The sequence below is a fragment of the Solea senegalensis genome, linkage group LG16, assembly GCF_019176455.1.
Source record: "Solea senegalensis isolate Sse05_10M linkage group LG16, IFAPA_SoseM_1, whole genome shotgun sequence".
In the NCBI taxonomy this organism is placed as follows: Eukaryota; Metazoa; Chordata; class Actinopteri; order Pleuronectiformes; family Soleidae; genus Solea; species Solea senegalensis.
Genome location: NC_058036.1, coordinates 8,285,763 through 8,301,375, shown reverse-complemented (window position 1 = coordinate 8,301,375; position 15,613 = coordinate 8,285,763). Strand labels below are relative to the sequence as shown.

Genomic DNA, 15,613 nt, shown 5'->3' with positions numbered 1-15,613 from the left:
GTGATTCAGATGTGTATGGAGTTAAAGAGGAGGGAGGATGTTTGTATCTGTGGAAAAACAGACAGTCACTGTGTTTGCTTTCTGCCTTTTGCCCCCAACAGTGCACTGAGGAGCAGCAGCAGTGACTGCGCCGCTGTGGGGCCACAGGCTGCAGAGGAGGAGGCGGAGGAGGAGACGGAGGAGGAGGCAGGCTCTCCGTGATTGAATCCAGCTGTTGTGGAAGTGCTCGGAGGGGGCCCGTCAATTTGCATTGCTAAATAATAATGTGTAGAGCCGGCGGAGCAGTCCATTTTGAAAACGACCTGGTCCATGCACCGAAGCTCCAGCTCGGATCACACACTGCGCTTCATGCGAACGAATTGGTGTCCGCGTTTGCGTAAAGACGCATAGTTTGGAGCGCAGAGAAAATATCCTTGCGGATAGAAAAGGGACAGTTTACGGGCATCTTTACATCTTTGAAACGTGACACGATGTTTTTTGTAATACTCGGCTTCAGGTTATGCTCTTCAGTAAGGTGAGTCATCTTTGTTTTCTTTCTGTTTTCACTCTGTGGAGCCGTTGTTTTTTTTGTGAAACCATGAGTGTGACATGTGTGTGTCTGATTGTAGGATGTTGGCGGCGCTGGTGTCTATTCTGCTCTGTGTCCGACCTGGGCACGGACAGGTAACACACACACACACACATACATATCAGGACACTGCATTGAACTCCATTCATTTAGCCAGCTTTAAAGAAAAAACCCATTATTAGCTTAGCTACAACCAGTTAAAGCCTAACCCTAACTTTAACATTACCACAATTCAAATCATTGCCCTAAATTTTGACCGGATATGAGGTTCTGCCTCATTAGGACCAGGTCTTGGTCCATGAAGACTTCTGGTCCTGACAAGGTCAGTGTTTATGCCAGGAAAAAGTGCTAAAGAGCTAACGGTGTACACTCACACAGGATGTCATTCACTTAAACATGGTCATTGTCATAATGACATGTTAATAGTAAGTTCAAATGTATTCAGCTGAAGTCATGTGTACCAGAATGTAACAAGTACATTTCAAACTGATTGTAATAGAAAATAATGTATTCATGTAATTTAGTGCTCATCTGTTTCCACTGCATGTATGTACTTAATCATTTTAGTACAGTAATTGTAGTCAAAATTAGAGATTAACCTATAAATTGACCTGTTTTTAATCATCTTCATTTTGTAAGTACATTTAATTGTCACTAAAACGTTATATATATTCATCCAAAAATGTCTGTAATAAGTTGAGTCAGGTTTTTTTATCACCTGTTGGAACCCACTCTTTTAAAAATGGGCTTTTGGTCTATAAACAATTTTCTGTACAATCGTAATGCTAAACTGTCTCTAATTAAAATGATTTAAATAAGCACTGTGTGTGGGTTTTGGGTTGTAGAGTCTGGACACGCAGCACTTACATCAAATGTACATTTCAATCTCTCTGCAGGGCTGCACAGAAGGTTTTGCATATGACCGCAGGGCAAGGCAGTGTATAGGTGAGTGACATGATGTAATCATGTAATAAATGTATTAATTCATTGTTTATTTTGACATGGACAGAACTTATATACACATGCGCCAGAGTTAGCTAAAAGGATCATTTCTGGTGTTTTTAATCTGCCTCTGTTTGGTCTGAATATGAATTTTGAACATTTTAACATTATTTGATTGTCATCTTCATCTAAAAATGGGCTCCGCCTGACTGAGGGAGCGTTTGTGTGTATACAGCAGTAGTGCATGGGCGGATGGGTGACTGTTTTTTCATGAGTTACATGACATATTGCACGGTACAAATGCTGCTGCGTGTGTACTGTATGTCTATGGAACAGCGCTGACTCCTGCCAAAATGATGTTGTTTTGGTTGATGATGGGATCGCGTGATGTCAGCTTCTAGGAAAACATTCCCCATATTTGTCATGTTAACAGAAATAATAACACAGCTAAAGTGACATGTCAGCCAGAATGTTTTATTATGTGAAAAGTAGCAAAAAATAAACTAATCAGAAGCCCCACAGATGTTCTGAATGCCGGAATGTCCTCATGCATCAGTGCACCGCTTTGTCTTCCCAGATGTGGACGAGTGCCGGACGCTGCCAGATGCTTGCCGGGGAGACATGCGCTGTGTGAACCAGAATGGAGGCTACCTGTGCATCCCGAGGACCTTGTACAACCAACCGTACAGACCAGAGACCCCGGTCCTGCCCGAGCCAGTTTACCCAGACACATCGGTTGGATTTCCAGACACTTTCCCTGCTGCTGCTCCCAGATCTGTGGAGCCCAGCTACCCCAGGGTGAGGGGCACTGCGCAATGCCTGCTGGGATACACTGCTGCAGAGGATGGCAGCTGTAATGGTGAGTCAGCAAACTGATATCAATAGTAGGAACACACAACTCAGATCTTTTAAGATCCAGTAAAACAACTTAAATGTACCTGATACAAGTAGCCCACAAGTATTATTTGCAATATGCTGAGTTCTCTTTAACTCCCCTCAAGTTGAATTTCAAACTTGGAAAATCGGAGCAACCTTACAAACCCTGACACAGGATTCCTACATGGCGTCAATAGTAAAAAAGACTATGTTATTTTTTACTGTTAATTGTATGTCTGTCTTTTTTGTTTCACAACAAATCACTTGTACACATAGTGCTGTTCAGATTATATCCCTGACCATGTTGTTACGCTATTTTTGTGTACATTTAGAGTGTAGAGCAATGTTCTTGACTGGTATTGCTACCAATGGCGAGTTTGAGATGGAAAGGAACACGGTCACCTTGAAGGTGACGCCTGACCGCGGATGTAAATGGAATCACCCTCATTTGTGTTCCCTTGTATTCTTTCTGTAGCAGACCTCTGCTCAGACACAGAATGTATGACCTGGACCTAAAGATCCACTGTGTAAGAACTAGTGATATCTAGTGGTGAAACGGCAGATTGCAACAAACACAGGGCTCCTCCTCTCCTTTTGGTGGCCTTCACATACCCGAAATGATGTTGTTCTTTTTGGTTAGCCTTCTTAGTTACTGCTTCAACATGCGAAACGCAACCTGTCGTTGGTTTGTCTATACAGGCTGTTGTGGAAACATGGAGGTGCAAAATGGCGGTCTCTTTAAAGCAAGGCCCTTGCCTAAAATAGATATAAGAAGCCTATGAAAACCATTTTTATTTTAAAGTGACTAAACATTTATACTTATCATTACTGTTATGTAAGAATATATATCACAGTTCTGCCAATAAAGCCTCCTAAATGTTGCACACTGGCCCTTTAAAGATAAAAAAAACTATAAATATTCTTCTTCTGCAGATAGTTTATTTGGAATAATTAGGTTGTTATTGCTGATCCATCAATATATTATCAGCGATTTGATATTGTAGCTGCTCAAGGTGAAGATAGTTTGAGCCAATTTATCCTGAATCCCTTCCAAAGATGTCGAGGAATAATCAGTGAGGTCCTGAGATAATTCATGGGTTTGGAAAGAAGGAAAATAAACATCTGACGGAAAAATAGTTTGTCAGTCTTTGTAATTTTCTCCCCTATGACATAACTGTAGCTCTTAGACTGGCAATAAAGCAAACGTTTAAAGAGGAAATGGTGCACCTGCTGCCAATAACATGTTCATGAGGCCGCAAGCTAGAAATATTGATGAGTTACTTAAAGGAATACTTCACCGATTTGCATTTAGCTTTGTATTACGAGAATAGGGCTAGTGTTTTTGAAAAATTGTGCTTCCCAGCCGCAGTTTCCTTTGAGTTGAGAAATATCTTCATTCTTTTCTTTGTTACGTGCCCACCAGTGACACTTGGTCCTGTTAGCGTAACTGTTAGCAAAGATGGCGGACACTGTTTACATTCTGGGAATGAGGTCCCGCCCCCCCCACGAGTGGGTCTAAAAAGTGCGGAATTAGCGTTGCAGTTTCAAGCCTCGGACCAAGTGTCACTGTTGGGCACGTAACAAAAAAACAGAAAGAGGATATTTCTCAACTCGGGGGAAACTGAGGTTAGGAAGCACAATTTTTCAAAAATACTACCCCTATTCTAGAAATATCAAGCTAATTAGCTAAAGCTAATGGTAATGTATTTGGACATTAACTAGTTCACTTTTCATGTCTTCAGCCAGTGAGGCTGACTGATGTTCGATAAGTAGAGTGGGATTTTGAACAACTGAAATGAACCGATGTCTGCTTACAACTCTGTCGTCACGTCTTGGACATGGCACCCATGATTAGTCCTCTGTCCCAGCCAAATTTAATGTCGGCGATATGAACAGTATTTTTATACTTCTCTGACATTTTTGTCAGCTAAATCACTTCTCGGACTTCTTCCCTTCTTTGATTTCCTTGGCTGTGTCTTAGAAACGCTTATCCTCGTCCAGTTGCTTACAGGAAACACAGGGTTGGACATTGTCTGTCTTCTGCTGCAGCTGTTTTCAGTCCCCAGTGTCCATGCTGAATCCCTGCCCGTGAATGTTGAGAAAAAGACAGTCCCGACATCTGCCACCTCCTCGTGTTTAGCACATTTTTACAATAAAACGACTGTCGACGGTCGAGGTGACACAAGGTTTTTATTTAATGCTCAGTGCAGCAGCTTGTCTGCCGTCACCAGAGCTGGAGCACAGGGTCTCCAATCTCTCACAGGGAGGAGAGTTATTATTCCAGATTACTTGGTTTGTGTTTCACGGGCACAAGAGATCCCAGCTGTCAGATAAACACCACAATAAACAATGAATATCTGATGTCCTCCAGCTGTGTTCCATATATCTTAACATAATTATCCCTGTGTCTCTTGCAGAGAGGAGTTGTTTGTGGTGCTTTTCTGTCATTTTGGATAAAACAGCCGTGACCATATAATGAATGGAAAATGTACACATACAGAACAGTACGGGTTTCTCCCCTCGAGTTTAGGTCATGCACAAATATGGACTGTTTCTCTTTGCAGGGGGAGAAGGCTGTCAGGGAGACAGCTCACTACCTTGTTAGTGTAAACTTAACCAGCTGAATGCCAAACATCATGAGGTCATTTGCTGCCAAATCTGTGCCCAGGCTGAGCATTTAGAACAGGCATGTCTCTGTGGGGGCCTATCGTAACAAGTCCCTGCGGCACTTGAACGCTGGTGTGAGCGTGCGCTGATGTAATGGGTCGTTGATGGATGCAGCCATGGGACAGAAACGACACAGACAGTGACTTCCTGTCTGAACCTATAACAAACATGGCTTTGTCTTGCACTAGCCACCCCAAGTAGTACCACAAATAGCATCAAAGTGGGAGCAAAACAGAAGAAATTAGTTCTTTCAAACCTTAAACACATTTATTTTTCCTTGATAACACATCTGGGAAGGCTTTTCAGAAGAAATTTCTGAACCACGCTTGAAGGATTCTGTGTCATGCCATGCCATAAGAGAATTAGTGATGTTGGCTGCTGATGCTGGGTAATTAGATGTGGCATGTAGAGTGCACCACAACATTCTTGCATGAGTAATATCACACAACACAGAAATGTTGCTTTTAAGGAGTTGTTGTAGCTCCGTCCATGGTGTGTGGTTCTGAATGGTCGTGTTTTGTTTTTTTTGACCATTCTCTGTAAACACTTAGATGGCTGGGCTTAAAATTCCAAGTAGATCAGCGGTGAAGTCACTTAAACCACCTGTTCTCTGCATTCTAATGCTCAGTTTGAACTTCAGCAGGTCGTTTGGACCTTGTCTACATGCCCAGATGCATTGGGTTGCTGCCATGTCATTGGCTGATAACATATTTGCATCAAAAAGCAAAAGTTTAGCTGCCTAATAAAGTGTATAGGGTGTATAATCCTACAGTTATCACTGTAGTGTGAGTGTTTGAACAGTGATGTAGCATCAGTCTCTTGGAAACGAGACTGATGTGGAACTGTAGATCAGTTAAAAAGACTAGAAAGTCCTGAGAACATGTAGGTCTATTCAACTTCTGTATATAACCACATTATTAATACAATCTTGTATTTACTATTTTACTTATACTTTTCCTTTATACAGTTTTAGCAAGGCTCTGCTTGGCTCAACTCAACTCTCGTTTGGGATAGTGCCTTGGACCTGGTGCTTTTTTTTGGGTACCTGCTCTGGCAAGGTTCCATACGGTGGCCCTGAAGGTCAAAACGCAACAACATTTCACGAAAACACAATGACATTACAGAAAACACAACATTACACAAAACACAACGACATTACACAAAGCACAACTTTACACAAAACACAACAACGTTTCACACAACTCTTCTTGTTTCTGATTGGACAGAACCCGAGTCAGTTCATAGTTTATTCAATAGATGCAGCTCGAGAAATGTGCTAAAATATAAGCTGATGTGATTGGTTGTTTCACTGCCAGTCAAGAAATGATGTTTTGATGTAATTGTACATTCGGCTGCATTGTTAAGTTCTTTAAACAAAACAAAACCTGAACGCTAATTAGCGAGGCATGCTAACATGCTAAACTAGTTCAAAGATGATGGAGAATGTGATTGTTTCAGGTGTTTTGGTGGCATTGTCAGTTACCAGGATGTTAGCTTCTACTGCTAAGAGAAGACTTGTAATAACTGTTGTAATAAGGGTAAACTTAATTTTTAAGTAGAGTGTCAACAGTCTGTGAATGGTGGACACTTTTCACACAGACATTTACACTACTCGGAAACATTAGATTCAGCCCCTAGAGTTCAGTCTCTCCCTAATCCTTTGTTTTTCATTTCCCACGGAGCTGTAATATTAATATCCACTCATGAATTTGGTTTGGGGTGTTTTCATGTTTGTTTTTAAGTTGAAGGATTACATGCTTCCCTGTGGCGTGAGTCAAATTTCCAACCTTGTGATTTTTTTTTTCCCCCAAAACCCTTCAGATAAAGTTAAAAAAGGAATAAGCACCATATTCTTAAAACAAAAGTGTTTTTGTTTGTCGTTCTTCAGGGTTCAGTTTTTTTTCCATGTAGTTTGTGAGAACAGCTAATAGGATCTGGCTTTTCCTCTCTGAAGATTGGTTTGAATTAGTGTGTGCACATACTTTAGGTCAAAATTGTTAAGTTTTCCTTCTTGTGACCGACTTTTGGGCATGTCAGACAAATCCCATCGTTCGTGTCTTTTCTAAATCTGCTTTGTGGGCAGCTCCTGAAACAGTCTATATAAGGAGGTGAACTGAAACAATGCAGTTTTGGCTACACATGTGGTGCAGATGAGGGCCATTCAGAGAGGTATTGACTGATAACGGCAAGCAGGTGCCGAGGCTGTTGTAGCACTTGGCCGGTGGCCGAACATTCAGGGCCTCCTCCAACCCATGAAGGTCCAGCGGTCCAATTTGGCACAAAGGGAACGATCCCACCAGCAGACGTTATCGCTTCTCAAAACTGCCTGTGCAAACAAAAATCCAGGCTCCCACCCACTTCCCCCACCGGTCTTCTAGAGATTGGTTTCTTTGTGGTCTGAGAACCATAAACAGAGGCTGGAATTTTAGATATGTCATATCCTCATAAGGAAATGTAGCTATTATGATGTAGTGAGTGAGCTGTGCCAGCGGCTTCCAAGGAATTCAGATTGTAATCTGAGAAACCTTTAATCCTGTGCAAAAACAACTGTGAGACGATAAGAGGCTGAGGTGTTAACTGTGGCGTTTTAGATTTTTTTTTTAAGTGCAGTGAAAACCTGAGGGAATCTGTGCAATCCAAAAAGCCAGCAGGGGAAATTCTATTCTTGTGTTCTGCCTTTGAACAAGGCACCAGGACATGAACTGTTGCTGTAGTGGAGTTACAAACAAGCTTGCTCACAAACAACAGTACAATGGCTAGTTTACGCACAGACATGCAACCATTAAAATTGTGCTGGTACACAAACAAAACATAGTTCTTGCTCTAGTTGAGTATCTTACAGTGCCCAACAGGCCAAAACACACGGAAGTAGGTCTGTGGGAGCACTCGTTGCCATTACGATATGCCGGGACTACTTAATTCATTAACCATAACAAATATCTTTATTAAGAGCTTATCCGACTGCGGTCAAGCTATCCAACACTCGTTTCTTTGTAGTCAAACTATCTGACGTTGAATTTTAACACCTGAGATACAAAGGGATTTACGGTAAAAAAAATTAAGGACATTAACATCCGGTTTTCAATATAAAAACACTCAGATCTTCCGTTTTTGAATATGCTGGTGTTTTCATTTCTGCTTGTGGGATTTTGGGATTTGTGTGTGTTTTATGTCCTGCGTGTGTTCGGTTTTGCGTTGTTTAGTTGCATGTGTTCTGTTTTTGTCTTCGTTTTCTTTTGGGTTTTTGAATCTGCAGCGCTTATGAATATGCAACTCGTTTCGACCACTGTAGCATCTAGTTGAAATTACTTCCAGCTAACTAGCTGCTGTGCAAGACCACATTTATTGGAGGTTCTGCCACTGACAGCAGCACCAAACCTGTGGGTTAGAGTACAACCTAGTGGTACAGACTGCATTTTATCAGTGTATGTAGCATTTTATCGGTCTGTGTGGCAGCAATAGCTGAATTGATTTGTTCAGCCTATACATCATAACTTAATTCAGTTGTCTGGTTGTATTTTGACAGACCTTTTTCACAGGTTTAATAGTTGTAACTGTTGATAAAGATTTTTGTTTTGGTTCATGATGTTTGTGCCAGTGCAACATCTATGGTGCTTTTTTGTTCGCTTTGTATTGTCCATTGCATTTTTGCTCATTTAGAGAAATTTTTTAAGTCTGTAATACCTGTCTGAATCTAGGCTTGTTCTTGTTCCGGCAGGAGGCAGGGAAAACAAGACATACCACCAGTGTTTGGTGCAGTCACTAAAAAAAAGAAAGATATACAATGCCTGCCAATAAGTCCTCCAAAATATCCTTGAAAATCTATAACAATAACATCTCCTCTTCTCCGTTGCAGATATTGATGAATGTGAGACCAACTCTCATCACTGTAACCCCACGCAGGTGTGCATCAACACGTCAGGTGGTTACACCTGCTCCTGCACTGAGGGATACTGGCTCATTGGTGGACAGTGTCAGGGTGAGTGAGCTCCTTTTGCAATTAAAGAACGTCAACGTCATAAGAATATGAAACACAGAGATATTCTTAACACAGCGGTGTCATTACATGGTTGACTGTAAAGTAAGTGACACAATCTTTCAAGCTACTGTGATTAATGTAATACAGCCTTAATCATAAAAATGGATTACACAGATGTTACCGTGTGTGTAGTAAATGCCAAATCGCCATAGTTTTTAGATTTATTTAGTTTGTCAAAATTGATACAGCCTCTTGTTTTGTTGACAATATGCCATTGTGATCTGTTAGGGCTTCCCATAGAAGAACAGCGCCCTCTCTTTGTTCTGAGTAGTAACACAGCTGAGCAGGTTTTTTGTGTGATTTTATTGTGTGATAATTATTTGAGTTCTTAGTTTAATACTAAATATAATACTTTTCTTGGATCATAACAAGACTTTTGTTGTTTTTTTCCCTTCCTTTTGACCAGATATTGATGAATGTCGCTATGGTTACTGCCAACAGCTGTGTGCCAACGTCCCTGGCTCTTACTCCTGCTCCTGTAACCCCGGCTTTATCCTCAATCCGGACAGCAGGACCTGTCATGGTACACACACACACACACACACAGAGGACATTACATTGACTTACATTAATCTCCCAGAGACTCACTCTAACTCACTCACTCATTTTCTACCACTTTATCCTCCACATGAGGGTCACTGGTGCCAATCCCAGCTGACATAGGGTGAAAGGCGGGGTGCACACCTCACACCTAGGGTCACTTTGACGTCTTCACCACAAAATGTAGTAATTTACATGATGGGGACTAGATTTTTGTCCCCATCATGTGACTGTGTAAACACATTTAGGTCCCCACAACATAAGGAATACCAGATACACACAGACACACACACTGTGAGCATCTGTGTTCCAGTCTTGTGTTAACCACTGTCCATTGTTTTTTTCCTCAGATGTGGACGAGTGTGAAGAAGAGCCTTGCAGTCACGGCTGCTTCAACACTTATGGCTCCTTTATGTGCAACTGTGACGAGGGGTTTGAGTTGGCGGCCGATGGCACTACTTGCATTGGTAAGCAGAGCTGATTGCATTTTTCAAATTTGATCGATTTAGCACATTTCTTCTTGAAATTTCTCCCTTTTACTACTACGTATATACATCCTCAGAGTTGTCTCCAAAAACCGAAGGTTACGGTATGTCAGAGTAGATTAAAGGTCCAGTGTTTTTTTTTCACTGCGGTCAAAAACATCGCTTCCACGAAAGCTCAGCTTCTCTGCGTTGCAGAAACATACACGACAGCGGAGCATTTTCTGTCTCATTGTGAAGTCGTTGTGTGTTATTTGCTCGGTGATATAGACCATTTTGTACATATACACTGTAAATAAACACTATTACAGCGTTTCATCTTTACATAATTATTGCGTTTTCATGTTCTAGTTTGTTTTGAATTTATATACAAATGAATGTATGAATAACAGGGCCTGAAATGAGCTTCACCCCATTTCAAAGAGCAGCAACTGCCACTGACGTACTTATGGGTATTTTTTTCAGCTTCTGCCAAACACCCTCCTTATTGTTAGACACTGAACCTTAATGTTTATACTGCATAGAAACAGATACTGTTATCTATGAAAATGTAATATAACATTGTATTTACGAAGCGTGTGAGGGAACCAGAGAACTTGAGGGAAACTCTGCTGATCCTGTTGGTGTTGGACAGTCTTTTTCCTGATGAGTGTCCATCCTGTTTTAGACTTGGATGAGTGCAGCTTCTCTGAGTTTCTGTGTCAGCACCGCTGTGTGAACGTGCCCGGCTCCTTCTCCTGCATCTGTCCGCCGGGATATTATGTATTCGAGGACGGCAGGAGCTGTGAAGGTAAGGAGATAACGGCACAGTTACGACTGTTCGTCATCTGAACGCAAACATTTACAACAGCATCTGTTGTTCAGAATATAAAAGTTTTGATTAAAACATAAATAGTACATATTTGTAAAACACATTTGTGTTTTTAGCTTGTTTAAAATTAACCTTCTTTACTACTTTAAAGATATACAGTGCTTAACAAATGTATTAGACCAAAGCCACAGCGGCTCTAAATTAACAGCATTGGTAATTATCAATGGTTGGTTAATGGTTAATACACCAGTATGTAGGAGCTCTTTAACCAAAATTATATTTTTAATGCTAAAATATAATTATTATTGTTATCCATGAATTTTCAAATGTATTAATTAAAATCACGCACTATCAACGTCCTGTCATGATGTAAAATGAGGTCGGAAACTCTTAAATAAAATCATCATCTTTCCCTGGAGGATGATAAATCACAGCAACTAAAACAATAGTGGGGTGCTTAATTGTAAAAAAAAAAAGCTGCAGCTCAAAACTGGTAAAAACTGGTTTTAAAATCTCTCTGCGCAATAATCTGACATTAAAAAGTGAAGCCACGCCCCCTCCTCACCTCTTCAGCCTCGGAGAGTTAAGAGAAGAAATTGGTTTCAGGAGGACACAGTTAAGGGGAATTCAGTCTGTTAGTTGACATTTTTAGTTTTAAACAAATTATAATATATTAAAATACTTCTATTTAAAAAAAAAAAAATGACAGGTGGTCTAATAGATTTATTAAGCACTGTATATAAGGAAAGTTAATTTGCACATTTTATTTTTTACTGAATAGCTTGTGTTTAACAACTTCTACCATCTGCTGTTTTGTCTTTATTCCATATTATTGAAATGTTTTGTTCTCTGATGATGATGATGATGATGATGATGTTTTAACTGACTCTGATTGTTGTGTGTTTGATTTTAAAGATATCAATGAATGTGACACTGGTAACAACACCTGTACAACAGCACAAGTATGTTTCAATTTCCAGGGAGGCTACACATGCCTGAATTCTTTACAGTGTCCCTCACCTTACGTCGAAGTTAGTGACAAGTGAGTTGTCGTCGTCGTCTTCGTCCACACACACACACACACACACACTTGTCTTTGAAGGTGTCTTCATACTGTGTCATATTCCCGGAAAAACCTGACCTCTCCCCGTGTCTCCTCCTGCGTCAGTCAGTGTATGTGCTCAGCCGAGAACCCTGCCTGCAGGGACAAGCCCTTCACCATCTTGTACCGACACATGGACATGTCGTCGGGACGCACTGTCCCTGCAGACATCTTCCAGATGCAGGCCACCACGCGCTACCCGGGCGCCTTCTACATCTTCCAGATAAAGTCGGGCAACGATGGCCGAGAGTTTTACATGAGGGTGAGTAATGAGACACAGTCGCCTATTAATTTAACTAAAACTATTGTGTGGGGATCATAACTAAATAATAGTGTATATTATTACCCCATTAACTGCCCTAATACCTGCTTAAAATTACATTATTTTTAACTTATTGATGCTTAATATTCCAGTTAGTTAAAATGTATTCCATGTAAAAGTGAGTTTGAAACAGGACTGCCTCTCCTGTGTAGAAGTGTTATTTGTTATTTTCCACATTTGCTGCTAATAAAACTTAAATCGTGCAAAGGCAGAGTGATCCATCAATAATGACTCGATGTTATTTTATGGTTTTGGTTCCATTTTTTTCTGTCATTCAAATTGAATTAATCCTTGTTGTTTTGACCTCTGTTTACCCATAAATGTCTGAAAATCATCTCTTGTGCCAGTAGTTGTCATGACCACAGAAGACATTTTGAAATGTTGGGACAAACACAGTGATGTTATGTTATTTTTATTCACCTTTTTTCCTCCATACATAACAACTCAAAATGCTTAATTACCAAGTAAACAGTTGCATGTACTGTACATGAGGCTGAATGACAGTAAAGAAAACATGAACAACATGAGGCACCTGTGTTCATCCACAAAATGTCCACCCAAAACAAAACAAGGTGTCCGTTAAACCGAATAATGTTCAAATATAGAACAAATATTTTGATACCAAGTCACATTTAGAGCAAAATCACTTTTTGTTAAGAGTTTGAATGAAAACGGAAGACATTTTTTTTCATCAAGGTCATAATAGTAATTGACGAGAGGTTTGATTCACTTAGATGAACCAACTCAGTTAACTATAACACAAATGTTATGTTTAACTTGCATAGCCTTGTAAAAAAAAACAATTAAATTTGTGAATGAAAATACAATCTTTCAAAATTGCTGGCAGAGAAAAATATGAACCCAAAATGATTATGTAGGAAATACATTTACAAAGATGAAAACAAAGCACTTTTGGTTAGTTTTATAGACACACAATTCAGTTTCAGTTAGTTATTGTTTTCTACTTTTTATTTTTATTTCAGTGAAAGAAAGTGTTCTTCCAAGTTCACAAATCGTGAGTCTTAAAGACTTCAAAACTGCCACTTCAAATTCTGATGCATGATGTCACGACAAAGTCGCTGCTTGAAATGAACTTATTACAACCACGGAAACATGAATTATTCATCTCTTGTGTCACCCGTTCACACACACACACACACACACACACACACACACAACCTATGACTGAATGACTGCAAAGATGGAAAACATGCACAACAGGAAGCACCTGACCTGTCATTACAGAGTCAATCCACTAGATGGCGCAACAAGAGTGTGACATTTGTGTGAGCTAAATTTCTAATGAATATAAAGTACTTTGACCACTTATCAAAAAAAATTTTTTTTGATAATTACTAGTGCTGTTAATTTAGCAGCTGTGGATTTGGGTGGTGGTCTAATATGGTCATTTGCATCACTCTATTACGAAGACAAACAATAGATGTGCAGTGCAGAAGAACCTCTTTACAAAGATAACTAAAGTTTTTACATACACACAATAACATTGAGCACAAGAGAGTTATATATATATATGAGTCAAACCTCCATTGAAGTTATTCCATTTCAGTTTCTAAGTCTGAATATAAGTTGTTTTCCGTGTTGCCAGGTGACCAATCTGAATGACTTTGTGCTTTTTCTCTCAAAAGTCTACATTTTGGTTTGTAAAATAATTCCCGTCCTCACGTCTCTCTCCTTCGTCCTCTCGCAGCAAACCAGTAACGTGAGCGCCACTCTGGTGTTGTCGCGGCCACTCAAGGGGCCGAGGGAGGTGGTGCTGGATTTGGAGATGGTCACCGTCAACCACGTCATCAACTTCCGAGGCAGCTCCATCATTCGCCTGACGATATTTGTTTCGGAACACCCGTTCTAAGTTTCTCCTTCACGCCCACCCCCCACTGCCCCCACCACCACCACCACGAACTTCATCATTGTACCCAAACTCCGGAGCCGCTCTCGTCTCGTGTGCAGCTGATGTAATGCTGTGACAGCTCATCATCACTTCTTCTGTTGTTGTTGTTTCCTTTCAAACATTATGTCATCCTCAGTCCAGACACGTCCGATAAAGACTCAGCTGTTCTGCTGATGGGAAGCATCCACTGCGCTCTAGTCCCCGCCCTGGTATAATGGACACAGAGCTTTTATGGCTTCATTCTGTACACACACACACACACACACACACACACGGGGATATTAACGGTGTACAATTTCTAACATCCTCGATTTAGAAAATGATGGAAACCACACTCACTGAAACTCAGTGTATCCTGAGTGTCAGTGTCAATCTCTCTCTCTTGTGTTTTATTTTTTTTTTAAAAATGTGTTTCCTTAGCTATGTGTGTGTGTGTGTGTGTGTGTGTGTGAGTGAGTGAGTGAATGTTCATCCCTTCAGATAAGCTGTGAAGAGTCGAGAGCTGTCGCTGAATGTCGAGTGTCCTCTGAGCTCAGCAGCGTCAGTGAGCCCATGCGACGCCGTGTCATCGTGCAGTGTTTTTCTTTGGAAATGATGTAACAATCAGTCATAAACTGAATTATTGATCACTGTTTTCTTTTGGAACAATAAATGATTTCACACACACACACACGTGACCCTGGCATGAGCCGCATCCTGGACTCTGAAAGTTAGACTAGAAAATCACACTTTAAATAAGCACTTTACAGTAAGGGTACATTAATTAACAGTTAGTTCATGCTGTAATACTGTTAATTCGTTTTTTTTGAGTTAATTTAGCCCTGAATAACATTCATTTTTAAAACCCTTGAATAATGTTCATTAATTAATCGTTAATTCATGCATTTTTTGTATTAATGTGTTCCTCAATCTACCACATAGAAAGTAAACCTCTATAAAATAACCATATAACTGGTTAATAAATGCTCAACGTTATTTCAGTAATGCATCTTTTTGCAGCTAATTCTATGCATACAATAACAAATTTGGGATTCTAACATGGAATATTGAAGACGTAAATATCAACCGTAAAATTCAGAAACAATAAAGAAAGCAGAGGTAATATCATATTATCAGATTTATAGGGGAGTGGTAATTTTGTAGTTTTGAGTGTACATGTACATATATATATGTACACTGAGTAAGTAGGTGTGAGTGAAGCAGGGCAGTAAATACAGATGCACTAACACTGACCTGTATCATGTATCATCAAGTTTCCAGCAGCGTGACGTCAACCGTGTTGTGCCATCGAATAAAGAGGAGGAATATGATATGTAACACACACACACACACACACACGATTGCACAACATTCGT

At 40.2% G+C, this 15,613-nt stretch overlaps 1 protein-coding gene across 1 annotated transcript; it reads left to right on the top strand.

Annotated features, from left to right (window-relative positions):
* The first annotated feature begins 202 nt into the window (after window positions 1-202).
* On the top strand, window positions 203-14,246 carry fbln5 (fibulin 5). The gene is made up of 11 exons (XM_044046837.1): window positions 203-514; window positions 609-663; window positions 1,465-1,513; window positions 2,088-2,369; window positions 8,910-9,032; window positions 9,499-9,615; window positions 9,983-10,099; window positions 10,782-10,904; window positions 11,841-11,967; window positions 12,094-12,289; window positions 14,058-14,246. Exons 1-11 carry the CDS (start codon window positions 471-473, stop codon window positions 14,217-14,219), a joined length of 1,395 nt encoding a protein of 464 aa, XP_043902772.1. The 5' UTR covers window positions 203-470; the 3' UTR covers window positions 14,220-14,246.
* Window positions 14,247-15,613: the final 1,367 nt, after the last annotated feature.

Bases quoted from the DNA above. Each gene is read 5' to 3' on its own strand.
- fbln5 (XM_044046837.1), top strand. From the start codon at position 471: ATGTTTTTTGTAATACTCGGCTTCAGGTTATGCTCTTCAGTAAG. The intron at 664-1,464 runs GTAACACACACA...ATCTCTCTGCAG, and splicing joins TCCGACCTGGGCACGGACAG to GGCTGCACAGAAGGTTTTGC. The intron at 9,033-9,498 runs GTGAGTGAGCTC...CCTTTTGACCAG, and splicing joins CATTGGTGGACAGTGTCAGG to ATATTGATGAATGTCGCTAT.